The 27,382-nt window shown below is 42.6% G+C and overlaps 2 protein-coding genes across 5 annotated transcripts; one reads left to right on the forward strand and one right to left on the reverse strand.

Moving 5' to 3' along the window:
- Positions 1–4,170: 4,170 nt before the first annotated feature.
- Positions 4,171–15,420, reverse strand: HNRNPUL2 (heterogeneous nuclear ribonucleoprotein U like 2). The gene is made up of 14 exons (XM_080911500.1): positions 14,599–15,420; positions 12,372–12,507; positions 12,008–12,084; positions 11,660–11,799; positions 11,264–11,354; positions 11,057–11,169; positions 10,427–10,690; positions 10,142–10,264; positions 9,670–9,798; positions 9,107–9,275; positions 5,846–6,046; positions 4,849–4,922; positions 4,479–4,586; positions 4,171–4,358 (listed from the first exon to the last, which is right to left on the reverse strand). The coding sequence occupies exons 1-14, from the start codon at positions 15,128–15,130 to the stop codon at positions 4,278–4,280; spliced, it is 2,238 nt and encodes a 745-aa protein (XP_080767626.1). The 5' UTR covers positions 15,131–15,420; the 3' UTR covers positions 4,171–4,277.
- Positions 15,421–16,171: 751 nt separating this feature from the next.
- On the forward strand, positions 16,172–27,056 carry TTC9C (tetratricopeptide repeat domain 9C). Of its 4 annotated transcripts, none has more exons than XM_080913311.1 (5): positions 16,172–16,304; positions 16,709–16,957; positions 19,944–20,126; positions 23,852–23,911; positions 24,689–27,056. In XM_080913311.1, the coding sequence occupies exons 2-5, from the start codon at positions 16,720–16,722 to the stop codon at positions 24,781–24,783; spliced, it is 576 nt and encodes a 191-aa protein (XP_080769437.1). In that variant the 5' UTR covers positions 16,172–16,304; positions 16,709–16,719; the 3' UTR covers positions 24,784–27,056. The 4 variants fall into 4 exon arrangements, with proteins under 4 accessions (XP_080769437.1, XP_080769435.1, XP_080769436.1 ...); XM_080913309.1 differs by having other exon boundaries at positions 16,224–16,368; XM_080913310.1 differs by having other exon boundaries at positions 16,224–16,957.
- The last annotated feature ends 326 nt before the right edge of the window (positions 27,057–27,382 follow it).

The following is a 27,382-nucleotide window of genomic DNA, read 5'->3' on the forward strand; positions in this document are numbered from 1 at the left end:
TACAGACAAGGTGTAAGCTATTTCCATTAAAATAATTAAGAGCAGGGCTAACCGAGTTTTAGGATTAGCTGTTGCTCTTACAGAAAAGCTGGGTTTAGTTCTCAGGATCCACATGGTGGTTTACAACTGATCTTAACTCCACTTCAAGAGTATCCAATACCCTCTTCATGCACCAGACTGTACAAACACAGTACATACAGATATGTGGAGACAAAATATTCATGAATATAAATTTTAGGAATAGACCATTAGCACATTGATACAGGATTTGAACTCCTGATCCTCTTGCCTCCAACTCCCAAGTGCTAGAATTACACATATATACCACTACACCTTACTATTCTTGGTTTGTTTTTGAAACAGGGTCTTGCTCTGTAGGTCAGGCTAATCTGGAATATTCTGATTTTGAATTCATAGCATTCCTCCTGCCTTGGCCTATCTAGTGTTAAGACAAAAGGCATGTGATGTGTCAGGCTGAACACTAATTATAATCAGCTCTAATGTTAACTTTAAAATGCCCCAATAATGGAGCCCAAGATAGTTCAGTGGGCAGAAGTGCCTACCATCATGCCTGATGACTGGATTCAATCCTTGAATCCTAAATGGTAGAATAGAGAACCAATTCCCAAGTCATCTTGTGATCTCCTAGGTGTAACGTGGAACATGTGTGCTCCCCACATACAAAACTTACAGGCAAAAACCCAAAAGTCCTACTGAGCCATGTATCGTAGCAGCCTGAGTGACAATAGCCAATATCCAATTTCAAAAGACAAAAACACTAAAAAGTTCTAGCTGACAGTGGCAGCACACACAAAACCTTGTCTGTTCAGTGGTAGCATTGTTTCGGTGGCTTTCATTCTTCAAATTCATTAGAAAAATGAAGACTTTTCTTCTTAGGTGATAAATATCCATGCAAAAGCTTAATGGCGGGCTAGAGATGGCTCAGTGGTTAGGAGCACTTGCTGGTCTTGCAGAAGATCAGGATTCAGTTCCTAGCACCACCTTTAAGCCCACAACTGTGGGTCACTCCGGTTCCAGAGGATCCAATTCTTTCTTTCTAGCCTCTAAGGTACTGCACAAATATGATAGAGCCAGATGCAGGCTTAACATTCATGCACATAAATAAAATTAGAAGTAAGAGGTTACTATAAGGCACACACCAGGTAGATGGATCCCTACATAGGCAGTTCCTAAGTGAGGGTGTTATAGAAAGCACAGCAGTCATACACACAGAAGCTGTCCTTGGGAAAGTACAGCAATCATACACATACACAGAAGCTGTCCTTGGCTCCAACTAGTGCATCTTGACAGCTAAGCACTGAAAAATAGATGGCTCTGCACATCATGCAAGTTTGGTAGTTTGTGTTTGGTCCTTGGAACCTGCATAAGGATAGGAAAAAGATTCCACAAAGTTGTGCTCTGACCACCATGTGACCCATATCCCCATTTTCTGCCAAGTACACTCAATCCCTGTGCACACAACAAAATTTTAAATAGGCAAATAAGATGGTTGTAGTGACAAACATGTATAAATGTAGCATTTGGGGTTTTAAGGCGGGATGATTAAGAATTCCAGGCTAGTGTGGGATACAAGGAGATTCTGCCTCAAATTATTTTGAAAAGATACATTATTAAAATAAACACCTCCATGATCATTCCAGTCAGTGCAGCCACAGGAGATAGGAAAATTCAATCCAAATGGTTATTTATTCTAAAACTGGAACTACTGTGTCTACATTTTTTTTTTTGCCAGAATGGTGTAATGAATACAGGGTAAGAGTTACATATGTAAACAATGACACAGTTACATTTTTAAAAATGGACCCCCCTCAGTTTTTACTGGCCACTTCCAAGAATGCTTTACAGGTTGTGCAAAAACATTTACAGGCTCCATGTGGTATTTGTTTCTTTCTTTCCTTTTTTTTTTTTTTTTTTTTTACAAGCTTTTCCATCTACAACTACAACAGACATCTGATAAAACACTAAACAACTCTACTAAGAAAAACAAAACCAGGATTCCACTTATTACCATAATCTACACCCCACACCTGCCCCAATAACATTTCTTTTCATAATAAAAACACAAGACAGAAACAAAATGCAGACATCCACTTTGATGCAGAAGACCTCCTGAACAGACCCAACAAGGATGTGGCAGTCTCATTCTCCGTTCAACTAGAAAAACAGCTTTTTAAAGAGAGGACTTTGACTTTTCTGATGTCGAAAATCAATAGCGAGTATACTCTCTAGCCCCTATTGCCCCAAACTTCAGTGTTGAAGTTTTTGCCTTTCTGAGGGCTCTACCACCTAAAATCCAGATCACAGACTACTGTGAAAGTGTTATTTGTTGGGGGACTAAACATCTGAAGGGGCAGCTTCTGCCTCTGGAAATTAAGTTTCCTATTATAACATAATCTTGTTCTAAGGGGATTGATTTCTTTGGGCTCCAGTTTCCATCTTTTTGCCCTGACATTATAAACAATGCTTTCCCAAACTCCCTTTATAATACCAGTGAGTTACAAAAGATGCATGCAATCATTCTACCCACTGCCACACACAAACCCATTTGTGGCACCATAAGGGACAAGTGCAATAGAAAAGACACAATATGAGCAATCTTATCTCCTTCCAGGCCCCACTCCAGCCTTGGAAAGAGGTCCTTGAGCAGAATTATGTGTCCCAACAAACCGGAGACTCAGAATGAGGTCTGCACACCCTGAGAAGCCCTGTATGGAAAGGACATGAGGACAGGTGAGATCCAAATCTCACCATAAATTTAAACAAGAGAACTGCTTAGACAAGGAAGTGGAAGTGAAGTATGTCCTAGTAACTCAGCCCAGAGGTTTTCTTACCAGGAAGTGCTGTAGGGATGCTGTTGCTGAGTAAGCTTTTAGCTAAGCAAGATAATGATTTAAATTGAAGATCAATATTAAAAGAGCATTGCTATAGCCTGCCCACATTCTTGAACCCAGCAACCTGTAGCTGTCAAGAACTAGGAGGGTGTTGTTAAAGTTACAAACTATATAATCCCAAATGAAGTCTCTTGATGAGAGCCCTCTCTGGGGAATTGAAGGGAAGCACCCTTGAAGGAATCCTGTTTCAACAGTTGGGAAAAGGTGTTTCCTTACTCGCACCCACACACACATTCATAGTCTTCCCAAGTTCCTGCAGCCCAACTGAGCTGCCTCCCCACCCACAACCCTTTTCTACTCACTCTCCGTATATCAAAACATAAACAAAAACAAAAACAGCAGCAGGGCAGAGCCCCCCACATTGTATAAAATAGTTGCAATTCTCAGCACCTGGGCCTTACAGCCCACACCACAGGACTCACCTATATACAGATCCTGACCAGTGAAGTCTTGCTGCACCTCCGTGAGCTGAAACCCTGAGAATCATCCCTCCTCACACTTCTAAGAGGCAGGCAATAGTAATAAATGACTCCAGAGATCTTTTGCCTCTATCAACTCGGAAGACAGAGACTAGGGACTGGCAAATCACCATCTTCAGACTATGGGCTGTGTTCCCATCCTCCTCCAGACTTTACAGGAATTTATTGAATACAATATGGATAGGGACAAAGTATTCTGCAGTCCCCAAGAGCTCCTGTGCCCCATTGGCCTGGGAATCCTATATAATAGAACCACCCAACTAGGAGTCTCTGTGCCTAAGGCACAACAAAGTGGACAATCTATTAACTTGATAGCCCAAGAGGGAAAGGTTGGTAAAGAAAATACAAACGGTTAGTTGGTGCAAGTGATTGAAAACAGCCAATTGTTTATTTCCACTGCCCTTGCTCACAGGCACTCCATCTGCCTTTGCTCATGTCTCCTGTTCCCACTCCTGACTGCTAGCAGAACTCCCTCATGCTGTTCCCCTTCTCCCCACACCACTGTCCCTTACTGGGACGATCCAGCTGTCTTAGAACGCTGGAGGGTGTCATCTTTAGCTCTTTTCCTACCCAGCTATAGGGCACAGAATAAGCAGCACTAGGGGCTGCTTTCTATGCACGTTTTTTGATTACAAATAATCTAACTAGGTTTGAAATGTTTTATAGAATAAGACAATATTTTTTCAACAAACTTTAAAAAAAATGTACAGTTTTGTTTCCACTCCTCCCTCCCCCACCCCTGCTTGCACACCCTCCCCCCAACCACCCCTCCCTGGCAGCTCAGCCCCACCCCGACAGCCCCTGTTTTCCTTGGTTGTGTTTTGGGGGGTACCAGGCACCCCCAGAGACTCAGCTTCATGGCTGACAGGTGAAAACAGCAGGGGCTTCACCGATACCCTTGGTAACCGTAGTAATTCCTGTAGTATCGGTCTCTGTCCTGTTGATGGTGGTAGTAGTAATTCTGCCACTAGAAGAGAGGGAAAACCCATCACTCAGAGCCAGAGCTGGCTGAGGATGAAGAGGCACGACACTCATCCAGCCAGTTGTCCCCTTAGCCCTCAATATACACCAAGATAATACTACTCACATCCCGGTTGTATTGTCTGTAATAATCTCTGTATCTGTTGTACTCATAATCTCGACTGTAGAATCGTTCGTAGTCACCTCTGTATCGATCATAGAAATTACGGTAGCCCTGAGGAAGGAAAGAGGAGCGGTGACGACATGTGTCTTTAGAAGCACAACCCAGTTTCCCATTAACGAACAAGACATATTTCATCTAGACACTCTAAGCAGGGTAAATTCTTTTCCCGGGTTAAATTCTTCCAGATGAACATATTAAGTGGGCAAAACCCTAAAGCCCTAAGAAAACAGCCCAAACCCCTCTGCTCCCCAAGTCAATAGGAATGAATGGCTTCACAGCCCAGAGGGAGGAGCAGAAGGAGAGCTGCACTCACCCCTCTGTTTCCAGACTGCCCCCAGTACTGCTGCCCGTAGGCCCGGTTGTCGTAGCCTCGGCGCTGCCCGCCCACTGGAAGAGAAATGGAGAGGGCGCTCAGACAGCTGGCATGGGGTCCTGGCTCCACATCTGAGTGGAAATCAAAAAGCTGGAGCCAAAGGCAATACTAGGAGAGGAGGAGGCTTGCTCTGGCCAGGCTCACACACTGTTAATTAAAGCACCAGCCAGGATCCTTTATTAAAAGAATCTGAGAGGGGAGGGCACAAGAATAGACACAAGAAAACAAAGCCACCCTGCTTTTGAAGCTCCCCAATCCTGCAAAAACATTTTATATGACAAAAGGATACATGGCAGAATTAGAATTATAAATAAAAACTGCCACTCACAGGATCAGACTCTCAGCCCAGAAAGGGATCTGAGGTGTCATATAGCCTATACCCATCACTGTACAGAAAGAAAACAAAATCTGCATTACTCAAGCCTAGGAACCAGTTATTCTTGGTATCTAGCACTAACCACCTGCTGACTTACAGTTGTACACACATAAACATATACTTTTAAAAAGAGCAATTATAAATATGCACTGGGGATTTAACAAACTAGACATTCTGAGGGAAAATTAGTTCCACTAATAACTAACTTTCCTCGTAACACTCTAAAATGAGGGAAGAATGCATTCACTTTTATCTGCCCAATTGGACTGATTTGATAAAGCATCAAGAGATCTTAAGAAGAGAACTAGATCTCACTGCACATCCTTAAGATGGCAGTGAAGTAAAGAACCAATTTGCTCCCTTGCATGGAAGGTAGGCGTATGATGGGGCACAGTACTGTTTCAAGGAAATGTATTTTTGCCCCACAGTAACTATCTTCTGGCTTCAAGATTATGGGGAAAGTATATGAAGTGTGTGGGGGGCGGGTGTAAAGGGCACAAGAAGAAATAAACTTCATCAGGGAGGCTGTTCATTGTGGGTAGCCAGGTCTCTAGGACTCACCATAGCCTTGGCCTCGGCTTCGGTTCTGCCGGTTTCTCTTGTTGCGGTTATTTCGGCGGTTTGTCCGCTTCTCGGAGGGGGGCAGTAGCTTCCTAGCTTCCTCCTTGTACTTAGTAACAATGGGCTGAGCTTCCTCTTTTTCCAGCTCCCCATACGTCACCTCATCCATATAGTCGCATTTCTCAGGAAGAGAGAAGTTGGCTATAAGAATAAGAGAGAAGCTTGTGGGCCTAGAAAGTGCACAGACAGGGTGAGAATGCATGAACATCCACCCCAAGAAGTCATCTTTAGTTTTTGGTGGTTTGGGGAATCAAAACAGGCTTTGCAAATGTTAATCAAGTGCTCTGTCACTGAGCTATATCCAATTTTTTGTTTGTTTTTTTTCCCCATTTTGAGACTTAGCCATCAGGCTAGCTATCCTTAATTGGCTTAATGTCTTGCCCCTTCAGAAACAGCATTATAGTTATGTGAGTCAACATTCAGTTATTTATTAAAACAGGAGCTTTCTACATAGTCCTGGCTATCCTAGAACCCACTATGTACATCTATCTGGCTTGGATTCAACCATGCCCAACTTTGTTATTAATAGTGTCTAAATCACACTATTCCTTTGCAGACAGGGTCCTTCACAGGGCCCTCAAGCATCTCAGGGTGAGCAAAGGCCCTGTGGCCTCTTGTTTTCTGAAAACTGGAATTACTATTTTAGCTGTTGCTACCATACTCTGCTTCTCTATTCAGTTTTTTTTCCCCTTTGAAATAGTTTTATTATGTATAACTCAGGCTGGACTTTTGCTTTGCTATGCAGATTGTGTCCACTTCAAACTCAAGATCCTCCTGCCTTGCCCTCCCCAAGTAATAGAACAACAGGTCTGTTCACTACAGCAAGCCAAGCCTAACATTTTCAAAGCTTAACTTAGTAATGCTCTAAAATGTGCTAAGCTCATACTCACCCTTAAATAATCAAACTAACTGCTTTTCTGAGACAAGATCTCATGTAGCCCAGGCTGCCCTGGAACTCCCTTATATACTTGAGAACGACCTTGATCCTCCTGCTTCCAGTCTCACAAGTACTGAGATTATAGGCAAGTGTCACCATGACTTTTCCCCCTTTGTAAAGGCAGGGTCTATTTCTATAGTCCAGGATGACCTAGAACTCACAACAATCTTCTTGCCTAAGCCTTCTGAGTGCTAGACAAGCACTACTATGCCTAAATGCAAACTTTCTTTTCCCTAAATTGCAACAGCACAAGACAACAGGCTATGTGCAAACTAGATTTATAAGCTCTTAAGTAATCCATAATAAATCAGTAGTGAGCTATAAGGACAGAAGGAACACAGGCTAAATGTAACTGAGAAAGTTTTGGTGTTACTTATAAAGACTTGGTCTCAGGACAGATAACTCAGTAGTAAAAAGCACCTTGTTGTCCTTGTAGAGTACCCAGATTCCGTTCTCAGCACCCATACAGCAGCTCACAATCATCCATCTCTAAGTGCAGTTCAGGGGCTCTGATGCCATCTTTGGACTTCCAAGGGCACCACCATGCACACATTTAATTATTTAACACACACACACACATACACATGTACGTACATACATAGGAGGCAAAATACAGAAATAAAATAAGTAAACCTAAAGAGAGAGGGAGAGAAAGAAGAATGTGGTCTTATGTAGTCTGCTTGGCCTATAACTTCCTGTCTAGATCAAGGTGGTCTCAAGTTAACAAAGACCTAACTGTCTTTGCCTCTGCTGGGATCAAAGGCAAGCACCACCCATGCCTGGCCAAGAAGTAACATTATTAGAGCTTCAAGCTGGGACTGAGGGTACAGATGGGGTATCACACTTGCCTTGCACGTACAAGGCCCTGGGCTTTAGTTCCCAGCACAACCCACTCCATAGACACACACTTACATAAAGGCATTTCATTCATCAGTTACATATGATGGCCAAGTACATCATCTGCCTGTCTCTGGACACCAAGTTCATAGACTATGTCATAGTGAGTTTTATCTCAATTATGACTCTCAGATGAATCCAGTCATCGCTATTTTATAAAACTACACTAAATTCCTCTAAGTGCCTGAATATTTGCCAGAGGATGGTATATAATTCTATGTAAATTCAGATGCTCCAGATTATAGATGTGGGAATTGATTTCCACAACTAGGGGTTAAGAGTTTCCAGAGCCAGCAGTTCACAGGATAAGTAGGGTGCCACAAGCTAAGTATAACATGATGAAAAATATAAGAAGTACACAGTGTAAAACCAATCCACATAGTTAACACTGCCTTGAAAGGACAGTGCACTCAGGAAATACCAAATTAAGAAAATAAGCATAAATTAAAACAAAACATAGGGCTGGAGCGATGGCTCAGTGGTTAAGAGCACTGACTGTTCTTTCAGAGGTCCTGAGTTCGAATCCCAGCAACCACCTGGTGAGTCACAATCATCTGTAATGAGATCTGATATCTGATGCCCTCTTCTGGTGTGTCTGAAGACAGCTACGGTGTACTTATATATAATAGATAAATAAATCTTTAAAAAAAAAAAAAAAAAAAAAAAAAAAACTCAAAACCATAAACCTATTAGCATACCAGAAATCAAGACATGGGAGAAAGACAACTTCTATCACTAATGTAATTTAATTTTAACACTAACAATCATCTTTGCCATTTTCGTGAACCATCGATCTCAATTTTAAAACGTTAGTTATGAGTGAAGTTTCTTTTCATATGCCTGTATTTCCTAGTAACCAGGGTAGTACTGGACAAATAAGCACTTATTTAATAAGTGACTGACTCAAGCTCTCCCTTCACTTCAAGTATCTTGTTTGGATTTAAGCGTCTCATTTGTCACTTTTCCATTTTTTTTTGAGATAGCATCTCATTTAGCTCAGACTAGCCTCCAACTTCTTATTCTCCTGCCTTCATCTTCTAAGTAATGAGATTATAGGCATGCAGAACCCTGCTTTTTTTCCCACCCAAGATCTGATACCACTGCACCGTAGAGGTTGGTCTCTCCTAACTCATACATAGTCATCTTTCCTGAAAACATCTGGAAAAGTGCTGGGATTCCAAGCATGTGCTACCACGCACAGACATCTACACCCTTTCACTCTGCTCATCAGATTATCTGGTGCTGTGTCATTAAACTGCTCTTAAATGTACACTTCAGATGTGGAGAGTCACTCTTGGTGAGAAGAGGTTCTAGCAGGGTTGCATAACCAGGGAGTGGACTCTCTAGTCCATGAAATCTTAGCCCACCTTTCATCTCCAGCATTATAGACTCAGGCACATCATCTCCCTCCACTTCTTTCCTCAACTCCAGTCTCTTCTTCCAATCTTCCTCATTAGGAACAACTACCACCACTTTCCTGGAGAAGGTCTTGAACAGCAATAACTTTCTTCGTTGGCCAGAGTTGTACACATTACACTAGTAATAGGAGTAATAATATGTTTAAGGGTAATGGTCACTAATCAACTTATGAAAGAAAACTTTATCTTCTATAACTGAAGCATCAGATTAGAAGTCAATACACAATTTCCTTTAATCACTATTATCATTGCTTTGTGGTAATCAGGATCAAACCTAGGACTCTGCATATGCTACCACTGAGCTAAAATCCCAGCTCTCCTTTGATTTTTGAGATATGACTCGACAAATATTTTACATATCAGGAGAATTAAAGTTAGAGAGGTAAAAGACTTGTCCAAGATCACAAATGTAAGTAAGCTAGGATAGACTGAAGAATCCAAATGACACAAGACGCAGAATTTTCATTTCGGGATCTCCTTTAAAACCAGATTCCTCTCGAATGTCTGCCTACCTGATCAAGAATAAAGTTCCTCTTTGATCGTGAAGCAATCTGGACCAGCTTACTAAGGCACTGGGAGGCTTGCTGAACTAAGAGGTCTCGACTTTTGGGGTCCATCTCTGGCTCCTCAAGCCCCTTCATCTGATGAGTGAGAAATACAAAAAGAGTCACACAGCAAGTTTAGACTAAAAGTCAACTGTTCAAATCCTAAAAAGATCACATGAACTCATTACACTGTCAATTTCCTATAGCAGTCACTTCCAAACTTAACCTGGATTTATTCCAGATTGTATGTTTGCAGAAATTTGACAATCCAGGAGGGGTGGGCATATCTAAATACACTGGCAGTGTGTGGGGTCTTTGTTCTCATTCTCTTCAAAGACCCGCCATCCCTGACTAAGAATAAGCTATCAAAGATTTCCAGTGTCTCTACAGCAAACACCATAGCTGACTAACCATCCTTCACCACCTCTCAGCAACTGACCCTCATCTGAGTGAGCACAGTCTCAGCTCCCAGGACATTGTATCTTTTCTCAGGGTTTTCTTTTGCATATTTCAGTGCCCACTGGGTCTTTCCAGATCCAGGAAGTCCCACCATTAAAATCACCTGCAAGTAAAAGAAACAGGAATGAAATAAAAATCAATTTTATAAAACCCAGCTTTCTTTAGAAATTAATTTCCCTACCCAAGTTTGACAGTAATTTTAGAATACATTTGACAGCACACATCCTCCATTATTCTGAAGCATGAAGCCCATACATCTGCATACCTCACATTCCTCTATGGTCTTGGGAGGCACTGCAGTCCGTACTCGCTCCTCAACAGGCACAGCATGTATGAACACAAACTCTTCTGGTGGTGGGAAAAAGGGCTCCTCCTTCTGACCAAAGTTTAATTCTATGACACAATTCTTGCAAAGGACATGGGGTAGAAGGGCTCGATCTGCCAGAGATTCCTTGCTGATTCGGAATGCCACACCTAGGTCTTCTCCATTCTTGGAGAAGGAAAGCTCAACTTCTCCTGTCTCAAAATTCTATAAGGACAAAAACACAAGAGCGCTTACAGGTTGACAGGTTTTTAGGACAATGAAGTCTTACCACTTTTTTTTTTTTTTTAAAGGATGGGAGGATGGAGAGATGGGTCAGGGGGTAAAGATACTTGTCACCATATATATTACAAATTTGGTCGCTAGATCCCACATAGTAGGAAAAAACTGTCCTGACTTTGATATGTCCCCTTCCCCACAAGTGTAGGAATAAGCAATTAAGTGAATGCTGGGGCTATAACCAAGCAATACATCAAGTACACAAAAGTAAGTAGTCGGTAGGTAGCACAGCTGAGTCTTCTTAGTCTTTTAGCTACACTTTGCTACAAATTCACAATTTTCAGGAACACTTACAGCAAAACAGCCAATAACATCACTCTCCCCAAATGTCTGGCCAAATTCCTCAAACTGCCCGTTTTCTGCCTTGAGTCCTCTACCATCAAAACCATAGGAGAATTCATCTTCACCTAGAAGAGGCAACAATAAATTACCTATCTGCAAAGTTCCCAGAGTAAGCAATATAGTAACAAATACAAACAAGAAGTTACAAAATAACCTCACCAAGCTGTGAACAGGAAAAATCAACAGACCACCCAACTCGAAGGACAGAAACTTCTGTGCAGCCTTCTTTCATTGGGAGATTCTGAGTTACCTAGTCAAGTCAGAAAATGAATTCTTAGAGTCTATGACAAATGGAAGTACAAAGAGCTTTTACTAAATCTAATCTAAAGTTGTGGGCCTGGAAACACAGCTCAGAGATACAAGTGCCTAATATGAACAAAGCACTGAGCTCAATCACCAGCACATAAAACAAAATAACCAAACAAAAGTCATAAGGTCAACTGTTCAGTGTTAAGGGTGCGTTTAAGCAGGGTGCCTTTTCCTGAACTAATGAAATGCCGGACAGAAGTCTAATACACAGTTTAAATTAACATATGGTTTTCAAGAATGACTTACCTTGGCCTCAAAGCAAACTTTTCCCTTTGTTACTCCATAAGTACTTCTTGCCCCAGACCAAAGAGTAGGGAATTTTTCTGAGAAAAGTGGCTGGCCTCCATATCGGTCTTTGCTTATCTGAAAATGGAGATCCGAGGTATCTGTTAAGAAAGAAAGATACAACTGATTTATTCTAATGCTCAAGACTGGGAAGTGCTGGGCAAACGAATACATATACTGTAAAGTACCTAAGCCATGACGTTATATTCCCAAAAGTCATTTTTACATTACTCCAGAGGGTAACACAGGAGGATCACAAGTTGGAATCTAGCCTTAAACACACAACAAAGCAATCTGCTTTATACATACACGTGTCCAGGTTCACAAGCGTCTGATCCTCCTCTTCATCTTTTGCTTCTTCTTCTGGAGGTGGTGGGGACTTTGAGCTAGGTAGAAAAGAGTAAATGCAATATAACCAATGCTACCTTCTTTGAGGTGTCTGTATGGCACTGTCCATTTTACACTATCAGTGAATTATCAAATTCCAGCAGACAGTTTCTTTCAGTCAATGAGAAAGGGGAATAGGAGTTTCCATCATAGATTTATTTACTCTAAAACGTATGCCTATACAGACCTAGTCCAGTTTTCAATCCACCCTCCTTCCATACTGTAATCAACAACAGGGATACCAAAAGCAGAGCAGACACTCCCATCAAGGGCGTGTTTCCCTCACCGGCTGTGGTAAGCCTCCTCTCGGAATTCATAGTAAGCTCGGCCATGTTCATCCTTCTCATCCCGCTGTCTCTTTACCCCCCGCCGCTCACCATCTGAGCCTGCTGGTTTTGACTTTTCACTATCTTGGTCATCTCCTACAAAAGGGAGGGAAAGAAAATCAGTAGTTTTTATACTGGAGCGTATAATGAGCTCAGAACTAAGAGAATTCGAGTTAACTTGTGGAAACTGAAGCTATCTGATTGAGACAGTGTTCCTATTATACCCATTTTATTTCCAAATTCCAAAATCATTGGTTAAGACGGGCGGGGGGGTGGGGATGGGATGGAAGGGAGACCACCATGGGATAATTAAATTAGGCAAATTTTCCATTTATATTTATCTACTTCAATAAAGCCAACCTGGCAGACCTCCACACTGATAGGATAGAAAAACATCCCTAAAATCTTTTAAAAATATTCATAGGTGAATTTCAATTCTCATCAAATCTGGATTTATAGCAAGTACTTAATGACTCTTTTCTAGCACTTTTCAGCAGCTAGATGACACAGAAGCCTCACATTTTCTTTAAGAGACTACCTTTTCTGCATTAAAATGCACAGCCTTACAATGACAGGTGTATTTTTAATAGGAACTTGAAAGTTACCAGAGAAAATCTTAAGTCACAAGCAAACCATAAATAAATAACACTGCATCTTTACTGCATGGAATTTGGGGCAGGAAGGTGGTGTTGCATATTTAGTAACATCCTTCTTTTTTTGCTGTTGTTTTTTTTCTAGACATGGTCTCACTAAGTAGTTCTGCTTGTCCTAGAACTCACTTAGAGCAGAGGCCTAAAATACAGAGATATGCCTGCCTCTGCCTTCAAGTGCTGAGCCTGAAGGCCTGTGACACCAAACCTGGCAGCAACATTCTTTACAAGGAGTAACACATGGAGTTTTTCCTTAGGTTTTAATGCTTTGAAGGGTTAAGTATTTTCAACAAGTCCTCTAAAACACTCCCTTATCCTTAAATGCTTTTTATCTGCTATTTGGGATAATACAAATTAAGGGTTATGTAATAGGATTTTGGTTCCAGAACATCAGACAACAAAACTCCCAAACACTATATTTAGTGTACAATTATTGTAAAATAGATCCCAACTTTATAATACTAACAGCCAAAAAACAAAACAAAAAAACCAAAACAAACAAAAACCAACAAAACAGCACAAAAAAAAACCCCTAAGGCAAAAAAAAAAAAAAAAAAAAAAAAAACAAAAACAAAAACCCCAAAAAACAAAAAACCCCAAAACCAACCAACCAAACGAACGAACGAATGACTAAGAAGCAGCTCTCTCTCCCTCGGAAAGTCACTCTATAGATTAGCTCTAACCATGCAACCATTTCAAAAGGAGAAAGGTCACTAACTCCTGGGGGAAGTCTCCACAAATCTACCACAAGGTTATTCAAATGGTCCACTAGCACTTTTCAATCATTTCAGCTCAGGAAGTTAGGATCCTTAAAGGCACCAGTGTAGAATAAGTCTATAAACATGCTTATTTATAGACTGGGCAGGAGAATTAAAATAAAAACACAACAGGGACAAAGTAAAAAGGCCCAGTCATGTAACTAATCTACTAAAATGTTACCAGTCTAAGAGTTTCTCTTTGCTAGTTAACGATTAAACCCAACAGGCTCACAGTCTCCCATCGCTTAAGCAGGAAGGAGCAAGGTTAGACATCCACAGTCTCTTTGAAGACTAACGTGGGTTTGACAGAGCAGCATTTCACGGACTGTTTATTGCTTAACGTTTTTAAGGTTAGGAATGAACTGTCAGGTAGGCCGAAGGCCTAAGCTTCCAACTGGTCCCTGTAGATCGCCAATTTTGTCAGCATATTTTCGGCTAAAGGTATTCAGCTAAAGGGGGTGGGCAACAGAAGACTGATCCACAGGTAGCTCGAAAGCAACACACACACACTCTCTCTCTCTTTTCCATCAACGGACACCAAGGAACCACGTTAGGCAGAAACCTCCCTCCTGCCAACAGTGGAGAGACAAGACACCCAAACCCTTAAAAAGATGGGCAGTGAATGAAAGCCACCTTCCTGGGAGAAGCCCATCAGCCACTAGAACAGTGCACTTTCGGGCAAGTGGAAACAAGGAATCAGATAGCGCGGTGCAGGGTGGGGTGCTGGATCGGAGACGCACCCGGCAGGTTAGAGCCTGGCGCTGCTGTCAGTTCCTCACCTTGTTCCTCTATGGCCTTGTCACCCGGTGCCTCGGATCCGGGAGTGTCGTCTCCGCTCCGTTCCTCCGGCCCGTCTTCCTCCCCCTTGCCGCTGTCATGCTCTTCGCCACCATTTACCCCACCTGACCCGGCCGTGGCCTCCGCCGGTGTGTCGGAAGCTTCGGGTTCAGCCTCCATGGCTGACGTCTCCGGGGGCTCCGGAGGCGGCTGAGCGGCCTGGCCCAAAGCCTGAGCAGGTGGTGGCTCCTCGTCTTCGTCCTCAAGCAGCGCCTCCTCGTCCTCCTCCTCCTCCTCGTCGTCCTCCTCCTCGTCCCCGCCCGGGCCTCCGCCCGACGCGGCCACAGGCCGAGGCTCCGCCTTGCAGGCCCCGCCGGACCCGGCTCCACCAACGCCGGCCTCGTCCTCCAGCATCTCAGCATCCAGTGCCTCTTGAAGCCGCTGCGCCAGATCCATTTTGAGGCCGCGCGAATCCAGGCCCCGCCGCTGAAGCTCCGACCGCAGCTCGGTCACTTTCAGCCGCTTCACCTCCATCGCCGCCGCCGCCTCCTCCGCCTCCCGCCGCCTCCTCCCCTGCGAACTGTCGACCGAGCCCGACCGCGCAGGCGCCGCCGCCCGCCTCCGCCTCCCGCGCCAGCACTGAGCCCGCGCTAGCAAGCGCACGCACGCACCGGCAGAGACCGCACTGTTTTCGCGGCGTGTTTGTGTCGCCTTCCTCCTGCCCTGCCCCTTTCTGCTCACTGAGCCCAGAACAAGACAGTGAGGAGCAGCTTCCGAGACACTCGGTACTCGACCGCGGGGGAGTGCGCGCCGAGGACGACGGAGTTCCCTCACTCCTCCTCCCTCTTCTCAGAGATCCGGGCCAATCAGCTCAGGCGGCATAACCGCGCAGTCGCACCGAAGCCTGAGTCGGCCAAGGCTGGCCGCGGCTCAAGTGCCTCGTAGCACGGAAGCGTGTGCGCGCTCCCCTTTCCGTACTTCTGGTGTAGGCTTTGCGCAGTCGCGCCGGAGCCCCGCCCTCCTCACGTCTCTTACTTCCTGCCCGTTCCCAATTGCCGGAGCACCCTAGGTCTTATTCTAAGTCCTGTCTTGCTTATTCTTTGACTGCAACTGCTGAGACTAGCAACCGAAGACAAGCTGGAGATATGGGTGGTGCAGGGTTTTCATAGCTATAGGTAAAGGCCTTTTCAGCACCAAGGAGGAGAGAGCAATGGCCGGGACCTCTTTCTATGCTTAAATATCTACCCAGCAACAGAGGCGCCGACCCCACCCTTTCCTTCTCTCATTGGCCAGCTTGAATCGTAGCCTGTTCTCTGATTGGTCATCTGATATCGTGCGGCTTTTTTTCCTATTGGAGAAGTGGCCGGGAATTTTTTTTTTTTCCGGGTTGGTCCGCTGGGGAGGCGGAGCCGGTTCTGCGGGATTACTTTTCTAGACTCGTTTCTGATTGGGTGGCGTGACGCAATGCGCGCGCCCCATTAGATGCTAAACTGCTGGCCGGTCCTTTCCTCTCCGAGCTGCACTTAAGCAGAGTCTCTGGAGGTGTCTTCCGGGTTTTGACCTCTGCTGTGGTGCCGTGTTTTGGGCACGGTGCTTATGGCCTGTTTGCCTCACCTGTGGATTGGAGACTCAGGCCTCATTCATTTCGGTTCTTCAGTTAACAGCAGAACCATCAACAGATACTTGTTGGATAAGGACAAATAAAGAGGTTGGAAAGGAGCGAAGCCTTTTGACTTGTTTTAGTTGTTCCCGCCTACTCCATCTTCTTCCAGGTCAGAGGGTGTGCCTCAGAAAGAAGAAAACGAATTTTGCGGGCGGTCACACACTTCGAACGTTTAGTCGGGCCTTTGAATCTTCCTAGAGTCTATAAATCACGCCGGGATCTCTTCTAATGGAACTCATTTGGTCTATGGCTTCACTACCCTCACATCATTCCTTTTTTTAATTTGCCGAACTTCTACCACGGTAGAATAGATGGGACTAGTAAAAACAGCAAAGCTCAAATCCTTACGGGCCTCTTGAAGGAGGGTAATTTTCTGTTTACAAAAGAGATGCCCTAATCAATTATTTTGATCCCAATACTACTCCCTCAGTTTCTCTTTCATTTAACAGTTCCAACAGTCATGGAGAAGCGCCTTCAGGAGGCTCAGCTATACAAGGAAGAAGGAAACCAGCGCTACAGGGAAGGGAAGTATCGAGATGCCGTGAGTAGGTACCATCGAGCTCTTCTTCAGCTGCGGGGTCTGGACTCAAGTCTGCCTTCCCCTATACCCAGTCTGGGACCTCAGGGCCCAGTGCTCACACCGGAGCAAGAAAACATACTGCACACCATTCAGACCGACTGCTACAACAACCTAGCTGGTGAGTGTGGGACTGGAGGGTGTGCAGAGCATCAAGACAATACCACAGTGGTGGCACATCTCTTTAATCTGAGTACTCAGGAGGTAGAGGCAGTACAAATACAGAGCGAGTTCCAGGACAGTCAGGGCTACACAGAGAAACCCTGTGTCAAAAAGCAAAACAAAAAAGATAGAACCATCAGGCCCTGTGAACATTGGAAGATGATGTTCTTTTTCGCTGCAATCTGGTTATTTAGCAGTGAATTGAAACCTGTTTCCAGTTTGTAGAGTATTCCTAAAGCAGGCAGGATTTCCTCAAACCTTCCCTGGAGAGTTTGTGAAACTACACTTCCTGGGATCTAAACACCAGATATCTTTATTTAGGAGACCTAAGGTGGGGCTACCAATGGCTTTATCTGGAGAAATGTTGCTAACGCCTGTAATTCCAGCACTGGGGAAGTCCATGTATAAAAATGGCTTCACGATTAAGATCCAGACTGGCCTGTGGTGTGTGGTAATAACCTAACTCAAACAAGTGAGTGTAAATTGAAAAGTGGAAATACTCATAGTCCTGAGGATGTTCCATTTAAGAAAGGATAGTTACATAGGACTCATAGATGTGACGTTTATGACAGAGACTGTCAGGTGTTTAAGTCACTACACATTGGTCTATGTAAATGTCACAACAGTTCTTTCAGATTAGTCTAAGGAAATCCATCAAGTATCTGGTAACAAGTAGATTCAAAAGTATACTCAAATAGTCTTAATTCCCAGAGCTTAAATGCTTATTGCAAGATTCTGTGTCCTTTAGAAAATAGAAAATGTGCTAAGGAATTTGCCAAAGATCAACTTTCTTCAAGAAGCCTTCAGTAATCCAGCAACAGTTTAATCTTACTTACTCTCTAGCAGCTTTCTTTTCTAGAGCATAGTTAAATTTCATTTGTGTAGACTTCCCATTCTGTGGTGTCCTGACAGTATCCAATCATTGCTCTCAGTTGCTCCTCATTAGGGATCAGTGGAGCCATATATCCTAGGGCACTGCCGCTAAACTGGCAAAATCCTGCCTCGAAGCTGGGGCCCAAAGGTAGAGTAGGATGATACGATTGAGTGCATTATAGCTTATCTAGTGTCATCGATAATCCCTTAAACCAGGTCTCTCCTCTCAGGTCTATGAAAATGTTCTTTTGTTGCTGGCTTTCCTACCTCAGCCAACACCCCCTACCCCTAATGGCCAGCATTACTGAAAGATATTTCTAGTGAAATCTGTTTCAGCACATGATGAGATGTCCTATCGAGCCTGGGGGGGCATTTTATTATTTAGAATAAACAAGGTTAGAGAGATGGCCCAGTAGTTAGAAACACTGACTGCTTTAGCAGAGGATCAGAGTTCAATTCCCAGCACCCACATGGTGATCTACAGCCATCTGTAACTCCAATCTCAAAGGATATGGGGGATAGATTGTTACCTCCTCAGGCATACACATGGTTCATAAACATAAAAAGAGGCAAAACACTCATATACACAACAGTGAATGTGTGTGTGTGTGTGTGTACACATAAAATCATCATAATCTTCGCCTTGTTCTCTTTACGTTTTGCTCCTAGTTTAGTGTCTGATCATAGTCAGTGCTTGGTAAGTAGTTATGAGTTGAAATATTAAAGTTAAGTGCTAGATTAATTGATTTGTGTGTGGAGAATACCCCCAAGTAAAGTTTGCTTGGTAGGGGTGTTATAGCAGGGATGTAAAGATAGTCCAGCCTTGTTAATGACTTCAGTATATCTGAATCTTTGCAACCTGAAGATGATTTGGTTATGTTTTACAATTTTAATTATATTTAATCCCTGTAGCTGTAAAATAGAATGTTTTTCTCTTACTATTTTTACTTTAAAAATATAATTATTTTATTTTTAATTATGTGTCTTTTTGTATGTGTCTAAGGGTATGTGCACCTGTCAAAGCAGATACCTATAACATCCAGAAGAGGGCATCAAATTCCCTGGAGCTGCAGTTACAGGTGGTTGTGATCCTTCCAATGTGGGTGCTAGGAAGCAAACTTGGTCCTCTGCAAATGTAATATGTGTTCTTCACCATTGAGCCATCATTTCATTCCCTTTACTTTTTTTGGTGGTGGTGGTGATTGAACTCAGAGCTTAAGTGTCCCATTCATTCAGTCTTACTCAGCCACAACCCTTCTTTAAAGCAGAACATTGTCTTGAATGTTGCTTTCTCAAAGTCCGTCCCCAGTGACACACTCTCCAACAAGGCATCACACTTCTTAATCTACCTCAAATAGACTTACTACTCTCTGATGACTAAGAATTCAAACATAGGAACCTATGAGGGCCATTCTTATTCAAACCACCATATCGAGGATGACCTTGGATATTCTTAATCTTGCCTCTACCTCTTGGGCAAGCGTTGGGATTACAGGTATGCACCACTGTGCCATGTTACAGTTTTAAATAAACAAAAATAAAGCATGGGGACTGCAGAGATGGCCTACCAGTTAAAAGTCTTACTGCTGGTGTGGAGCACTTGGGTTTGCTTCAGCACCCACAGAGCAGCTCATATTCATCTGTAACTCCAGTTCCAGGATCGGATGCCTGTCATGACCATTTTAGGCTCCTGCATGCATATGATCCACATCTACACACACACACACACATCCATCCGTGCGAGCAAAATGAAATAAATTTTATATATTTATCATGTATGCACACATACTCCAGCATGACATGATACATGTATTATGAATGTCAAAAGAAGATTTGTGTGAGTCACTTCTCTTTCCTGGGAATCAAATGCAAGTCATCAATCTTGGTAGCAAGAGGCTTTACCCACTTAGCCAGCTTGTCAGCCAAAACTTTCATATCTCTAGTTCCCAGATGAAGGTATGGATATGGAAGACACTTTAGTTGAATAAATGAATATTGGGGAATGCCTTGAGCTGGGCAGTGGAATCTTCTATATAATAAGCCCTCCTCTCTCCCTTTAACTTGGCCATTAGCCTGTCTCCTCCAGATGGAGCCAGTGAACTATGAACGAGTGAGAGAATACAGTCAGAAAGTCCTAGAACGACAACCTGATAATGCCAAGGCCTTGTACCGGGCTGGAGTAGCCTTCTTCCATCTGCAAGACTATGACCAAGCTCGACACTACCTGCTGGCTGCTGTCAATAGGCAACCTAAAGGTAAGTGAGTGAAAGGACTTATGGAGATGAGCATATATAGAATTGTTGTCAGTGTGATTAAGATGACAGTGCTAATTATTGTGGTCTGACATTACAAATACATCATGTATCAAGCTATATGTACCGTGCCCATTGTTATATATAGCTATTAGAAATCAACAGAAAAATACTTCTTAAAGAAGAGGAAGGGGTAGAGATGGATGGTATACATATATGTCAGTCTCATCTTAGTTGATAGGCATGCACAAAGCTCTGGTTTCAATCCTCAGCATTGTTGGATACAAAGGGTATATAGTGGTGTGTATGCCTGTGATCCCAGCACATGTGAGATAGAGGCCAGAGGGTCAGTGTCTGTTTGTTACATAGGGAGTCTGAAGATGGCCTGGGCTATATAAGACCCTGTCTCAAAACAAAACTTTTTCATTTTGGATGGTTATGGCACATCTTTAATCCCAGCACTTGAGGAGGCAGAGGAAGGTGGATCTCTTGAGATTTAGGCTAACCTGGTCTATAAAGTGGATTTCAGGACAGCCAGGGCTATACAGAGAAACCCTGTCTCAACAAAACAAAACAAAAAATACCCCGCAAAATCTATTACACTGGTGTAGTACCCATGACAAGGTGGTTTTAGTTTATTTAACTTTCAGTTTATTGGTTTTTCTTTTCTAAGTGTACCAGTGTTTCACTACATATGTATTCTTTACCACTTTGTTGGTGGTATGGACCTGGGAGAGTGGGGTCTAAAAATGAGGTCACTGGGCTGGAGACATGGCTTAGCAGTTAAGAGCACTGACTGCTCTTCCAGAGGTCCTGAGTTCAAATCCCAGCAACCACATGGTGGCTCACAACCATCTGTAGTGGGATCTGATGCCCTCTTGTGTGTCTGAAGACAGCAACTGTGTACTCATAATAAACAAATCTTTAAAAAATTAGGTCATTGAAATCTCAGTAGCCAACTTTACTAAGAACATTAGACAATTTATACTTTGAGGGTTAAGAAGAATCATGAGTAAGGTATTGAGTTACAAGGACAAGCCACAAATGGCAAAAGAAAGACATGCACTTTCCACTGAGGCATATAAACAAATAGTAGTAGCCGGCTGTAATGAATGCTCTAAAGTAAACTCATTCCTATCCACTATACCTAGGAGGGGCACAAAAGCACATTCCAAGATCAATTCCTTGTTTTTGAAGAGGCTGAAATCACAAGACTTATTTTCTTGGAGTTTTCTCACAGCACTCAGAATTCCCTTCCCACAACTACACTGTTGGACTGTGTTCCAACACTATAGCTGTGCACCATATGTATGCCTGGTGCCTTTGGGCCAAAAAGGCAGTTATTCAATCTTCTGAGACTAGAGTTACAGCCTGTAATAAGACACTATATGGGTGCCAGAGCTGAACCTGGGTCCTCTGTAAGAGCAGTAAGTGTTCTTAATAGTAAGTCCCAGGAAGGAGCAGGGAAGGTGGTCATGAAATTCTCAGCTGAGGAGCAATTGGCACTTGATAGCTGTTACAAGAGGGAGGGTTAGTTTTCTGTAATGAGACGATCCCCTTGTAGGTCAACCACACTCCAAGACAGGCCCCATTCCCAAGAGTTGAACCCCACAAGTTTGACTAGAGGGGGTTGAGGAAGAAGAAAACTCAAACTTGTGTGGGGAGGGAGTCAGGGAGGCTGGAGACAGCAAGGTAGATATGAGAGGAGTGGGAGAGGAAAAGAATATGATTAAAGTGCATTGTGTAAAATTCTCAATAAAATACTATTTTAAAATCCACAACATTTTCTGGGTGGGGTGGTACATAGATTTCAGAAAATTTAAGTATATAAAAGTATGCACTTAAATAAGTTTTCTACTTCGGTGGGATTTTTTTAGGTTTTTTTTTTTTTTGTTTTTTTTTTTTTTTGTTTGTTTGTTTTTTTGTTTTTGTTTTTTACTTGTTTTGTGTGTGTTAGGGTGGAGCATTATACAGCACATATAGAGATCAGAGGACACCCTGTAGGAGCTGCTTCTCTCCTTCCAGTGTGGGCTCTGGACTCCCTCTGCTTGTCAGCCTAGCTGGACAGCAAATGCCTTTACATACTGAGACATTTTGCTACTCCATGGTTTTGTTCTTTTGAGACAGGGTTCTCCCTTTATTGCCCAGACTAGCCTACAGCTGCATCTCTAGTGCCACCCTCCCTGAGTTCGAGCTTTGCAGATTGTCACCTCACTCAGAATACTTCTGTGTTCTTGTTTCCACAGGAAAGCACTTGTTAGTCCTATCCATAGCCTTAGGAATATTTATGTTTAAACAGACATATGTGTTACTCTTCCCTGTACCAGCTCTGTAGGTCAGTGGTTTATATATACAAACCTGTTGCTGTTTATTTTGCTGTGTTATAGATCAAACTTAGGGCCTCATGCCTGCTCTGCAAATATTCCTTCCCTAGACATCCCAGCCAATTTATTCTGCATATGTAAAATATCTACTACCACCCTACCCCTTTCTGTTTGCTGCTGGAACTATACTTAGGATGTTACACTTACCAGAGACTGCGTCCATATCCTTTTAAGTTAACTAGTTTATTTTGGAGTTTTGTGGGACAGAATTTCACTATATAGCCCAGGCCAGCCAGGAGTCCTATCTATTGCTCAAGCTGGGTTGAACTTGGCCATCTGAGTATTGAGATTATAAGTGAGTACAATGAAGATTTAGGAACTTTTTCTTCTCTTTTTGTTCCGTGTGTGTGTGTGTGTGTCTGTGTGTCTGTGTGTGTGTGTGTGTGTGTGTGTGTGTGTAGACAGGATCTCCTGTAACTCAGGCTCACCTTAAATTCAGTTTGTAGCACAGGCTGGCTTTGAACTTCTGATCTTCTTCCCCTCTACTTCCCAAATGCTAAGGTTACAGATATATACCACTATACCTAGGAATTTCATTTAAAGTTACTATATCTTTTATAGAGTGGGTTAATGGAACACTGTAAATGAACCGGATCATCGTTGTTGAACCTGCTCTCCAGACAGGAGCTGGCCTTTGCTTTAGATATTTTATCATTTAGCTCAGCTAACTCCAGATGTGACCTAGAAAAAAGAAGCTACTGACCAGAATTTCAGATTTGCACTCCGTTTTCAGTACAGAAAGGAAACTGAAGCAGATGGCAAGTTCATTTCTATGTTGCTGGGTTAACACTGAATATCATTGTCATTCACCCAATCCCACCCCACCCCCAATTTTTTTTTCACAGGGTCTCTTTACATGGTCCTGGCTGTTCTAAAATTCACTGTGTGGACCAGGCTTGCCTCAAACTCAGATCTAGTTGCCTCTGCTTCCTTCATGCTGAGCTTAAAGCCACCAAGTCCAGCTTTCCTTTTATCATTCTTAAAGCAACTACTGGAAGCTAGTAGCAGAGGAACTCCAAACATAACACTAATAAAACTTTACTAATTTAGGGCTGGAGAGATGGCTCAGTGGTTAAGAACATTGACTGCTATTCCAGAGATCCTGAGTTAAAATCCCAGCAACCACATGGTGACTCACAACCATTAGTAATGAGATCTGATGCCCTCTTCTGGTGTGCCTGAAGACAGCTACAGTGTACTAATAAATAAATAAATAAATAAATAAATAAATAAATAAATCTTTTAACAAAAAAAATTTTTTTACTAATTTATTGAGTGTTGAAGCCATGAACTAATGAAGGAACAAAAGTCATTTGTTTTTATTTTTTGACTTCATGTATACAGGTGAAATGCTACTCACTGGGCACAGTGGCACACATCCAGTCCCAACTATTCTGAGAGCCTGTAAGTTCAAGACCAATCTGGGCAATACAGCTGACTACATTTTTGTTTATTCCCGGATCTCCAGACAGGGTTTCCCTGGCTGTCCTGGAATGTCCTCTGTAGACCAGGCTCACGTCAAACATAGTGATGTGCCTGTCTCTGCCTCTAAGAAAAGCCCACTTGGTAGTTTGCCTGGACTCCCATCATGGAATCAAAACTAAGCATGCTAGTGCATGCCTGTAATTCCAATATTTGGGAGGTAGAAGTTAGAAGACCGTGAATTTGAAACCAGGTACAAATAAAACCAACCCTAGCCCTATACAGGTTTTGTTTGCTTTTTAAAGATTTATTTACTTATTTTATGTGAGTGTGCTGCTGTTCTCTTCAGAAAAGTCATTGGATCCCATTACAGATGGTTGTGAGGCACCATGTGCTTGCTGGGAATTGAACTCAGGACCTCTGAAGAGCAGTCAGTGCTTTTAACCTCTGAGCCATCTCTCCAGTCCCTTGTTTGTTTAATTCAGTTTTAAGCTGGGTCTGGTGTTAGAAGCAGAAGAATCAGGTGTTCAAGGCCATTTTCTAGTATGGATCAAATTCAAAGGCAGCCAGATCTACAAGAGTCTCTCAAAAAAAACCAACAACTCATAGTGGCATTAAAAATAGATTTACTATTGTATGGAATAGTGTGATACATTCAGAGTTTGGAGAACTAAAATAACTAGGAGTGTTAACAGTGCTCTCTGGTCCATTTGGGTCATTATGCTCTATCTGTAAATGTCTTCTCCGTTGTCTTTGAAGATGCCAATGTCCGGCGGTACCTCCAGTTGACACAGTCAGAACTCAGCAGCTACCATAGGAAAGAGAAACAGCTGTACCTGGGCATGTTTGGTTAATGAAAAAAAGATGCTTCTCAACTTGAACTCAAGTGGACAAGTAAAGACCCATCAAGGGAAATCTGAGCCTCAGCAAGAGAAATTCACCCTTTACCTCTCACCCGGGTGATTTCCATTTTGTTTCCTGTTCTGCACAAGCTCTTTGCTAAGACCATCTGCATCGTTTGTTGTCTGTTCCCTAGTATATTTGTATGGTTTACAATCCATATTGTTTGCCTTGAGAAATAGACTATAGAATATTCATCGACTGTGGGCGGAATCAACTATTTGTGGCATAGACTTAATGGGATGTTTTCAGATACAGAGGAGAGGGCCAGTGAAGGACGAGACAGTAAGGATAGGCAGAAAGGAATCTACTGTTTCCTCGGATGCCTTTGTTTTTCCTAGTGTGATGTGTGTTTGTATTTGTGTGTTATTGTGAAACAAGATAATTATAAATTGAGCCCAAGTATATTTACATTAAAGATTTAAAATTAATCATTTTAGGGCTAAGGGGGTAGCTCAGTGGTAGATGCCTTGCCTAGCATATATAAGGTCCTGGGTTTGATTACCCAGTGCTGCAAAACTAACCAATTAAGTAACAAGGAAAGAATCAAAGTTTTGTTATTTAAACTAATCTTTTATACTCCTTTAATATTTCAGACACATTCAGATTCTTTTCCCCCATAAAAGTATGTTCTTTCTAGGCAGATGTGATGGTACAGACCTGCACTCCCAGCACCTAGGAGTCTAAACCAGAACACTCACAAATTCAAGGCCAGCCAGATTTTGTCTCAGAACTAGAAGGCCGGACACACAGCTCTACAGCAAACCCCGGGTTTAATTCGCCTGGTTTCTGTTTTGCTTTTTTCCCCACCTGGTAATTTCTATTCCTTGCTATTACTTGCCCTCAGTTCATTGACACAGTGACTTATTTGTCATTAATTTTTTTTAAGCTTCTGGAATGAATGCCTGGGATACATGAAACCCTGTTTTTAGTTTCTGGAGTCAAGCACTTAAGTAGATGAGAATATTTACTAATCCTCTGTCCTTGTGCCAAGAAGGAACCCAAGTGCCATGAGCTTTCTCTGGGTGCATGCATGTGTGGTGCTGGAGTTTAAACTCACCTTGCACACACTAGGCAAGCATCCTGTCATTGAGCTACACAGCCAGTCCCACAGTATTTGCTTTTGTGTTTCAGAAAGAATTTCTCTGTAGCACTGGCTATCCGTGTCTTAATATTTAATAGATACATTTCTAAAGTGTGCTCACTTTTCTGAAAGGCATTACTTTGTCTTCTTGAAAGTGTACCTTAATAAAGCATGACAGAATCTGTTTCCTCTTCAGCTGTCACTCTGTCTTGTGACAGAGGAACCTCACAGAGGAAAGAAGTTACAAGGAAGGTTGTTTTGCTTAGTGTTTTGGAAGCACCTGACAGAACCCTGAAGAACCTGTCACTCATGCGTGCAAATCTAGGGTTGTCCTTCCTCTGGTGTTCATCTACTGGTGGCTGCTTTGTCATTCTGTTTACTCTGGACTGTGCTGATGTCACAGATGCCCATTAGTAGCTAGGACCATGGAATTGCCTGTCATAGGCCTCTACGATCATAAGTAGAGATAATAAGCATGTGTCTCTAGCCATCATACTATCATAAACCAAATATGTTTCTTGGGGTGGGATCAACTAGCTTATTGATAATCCCTAAAACTCTCCTAATACTACACTTTGAATCCCCAGAACTTCAATAAAACATCCTACAAGATACAACAAAGGGTTTTCTACCAAACCTAAAAATGTCCAAGGGCAGAACTAAGTGAACTGCTAAGGTTAGCATATGTCTGTGATCTCAGCACTCAGGAGGCTGAAGCAGGAGGATTGCTTTAAGGCCAGTCTGGGCTATATACTGAATTCCAGACTAGTCAGGGTTACCTAACAAGATCATGTCTTAAAAACTCATGGTTAAAATCCCTATACTGGTTTGATAAAATTTTGTAATAGTGAATCCTGTCACATTTAGAAACCCTTTTGAAGTTTCAGTTCAGTAATTTTCCTCAACATTACTCCTTAGGTCCAATCTCTGCCCCACTGCAAAACCTGGTTACTGTGGTTCCTGTGGTATGACTCTGCCCTTGAATGGTCTGTTCCCCATGCTTTTCAAAATTAAGTCGTTGTCTTGCATGTTTTACTTCTTCAGAGCTGGTTTTGCTTCCTGGTTGTTGTGTAAATATTTTATATTAAAGGATGCTGTCCACTACATCAACAAGGAAAAAAAAATAAAACTGATATTTATAAATGCATCTTAGAATTTTATTTCGTTGATCAATTTCTCAGCCTTCCTAAGAGGTAGCACAGTGTCAGACTTATTCAGCAGCTCTTATTATGAAGCTCAGCTCCCAACAGACACTTTAAGGCACAGAAACATAAAACCAAATCTGGCATAGGTCTTGAAGAGGTCTGATGAGCCCACATTGTGAATCAGCCTTGTTCAGAAGTTTGTGGAGGGAACAGGCTCCTAGCTCTCCTAGGCTTTAAGCATTTCTAACGAGGATTTGAATGAAGAGAAAGTCTATGTGAAGGGACACACACAAAGGGCAGTTTGAGACCATATTTCCCAAACTG

Source organism: Micromys minutus (assembly GCF_963924665.1).
Source record: "Micromys minutus genome assembly, chromosome: 2".
In the NCBI taxonomy this organism is placed as follows: domain Eukaryota; kingdom Metazoa; phylum Chordata; class Mammalia; order Rodentia; family Muridae; genus Micromys; species Micromys minutus.

Excerpts from the sequence above, each read along its gene's own strand:
- TTC9C (XM_080913311.1), top strand. The coding sequence starts at position 16,720 with ATGGAGAAGCGCCTTCAGGAGGCTCAGCTATACAAGGAAGAAGGAAAC. Across the intron at positions 16,958-19,943 it reads CTGCTACAACAACCTAGCTG|CCTGTCTCCTCCAGATGGAG; the intron begins GTGAGTGTGGGA and ends CTTGGCCATTAG. Across the intron at positions 20,127-23,851 it reads TGTCAATAGGCAACCTAAAG|GTGAAATGCTACTCACTGGG; the intron begins GTAAGTGAGTGA and ends TCATGTATACAG.
- HNRNPUL2 (XM_080911500.1), bottom strand. The coding sequence starts at position 15,130 with ATGGAGGTGAAGCGGCTGAAAGTGACCGAGCTGCGGTCGGAGCTTCAG. Across the intron at positions 4,923-5,845 it reads AAGCCGAGGCCAAGGCTATG|TGGGCGGGCAGCGCCGAGGC; the intron begins GTGAGTCCTAGA and ends TTTCTCTTCCAG. Across the intron at positions 4,587-4,848 it reads GGCAGTCTGGAAACAGAGGG|GGCTACCGTAATTTCTATGA; the intron begins GTGAGTGCAGCT and ends TTCCTTCCTCAG.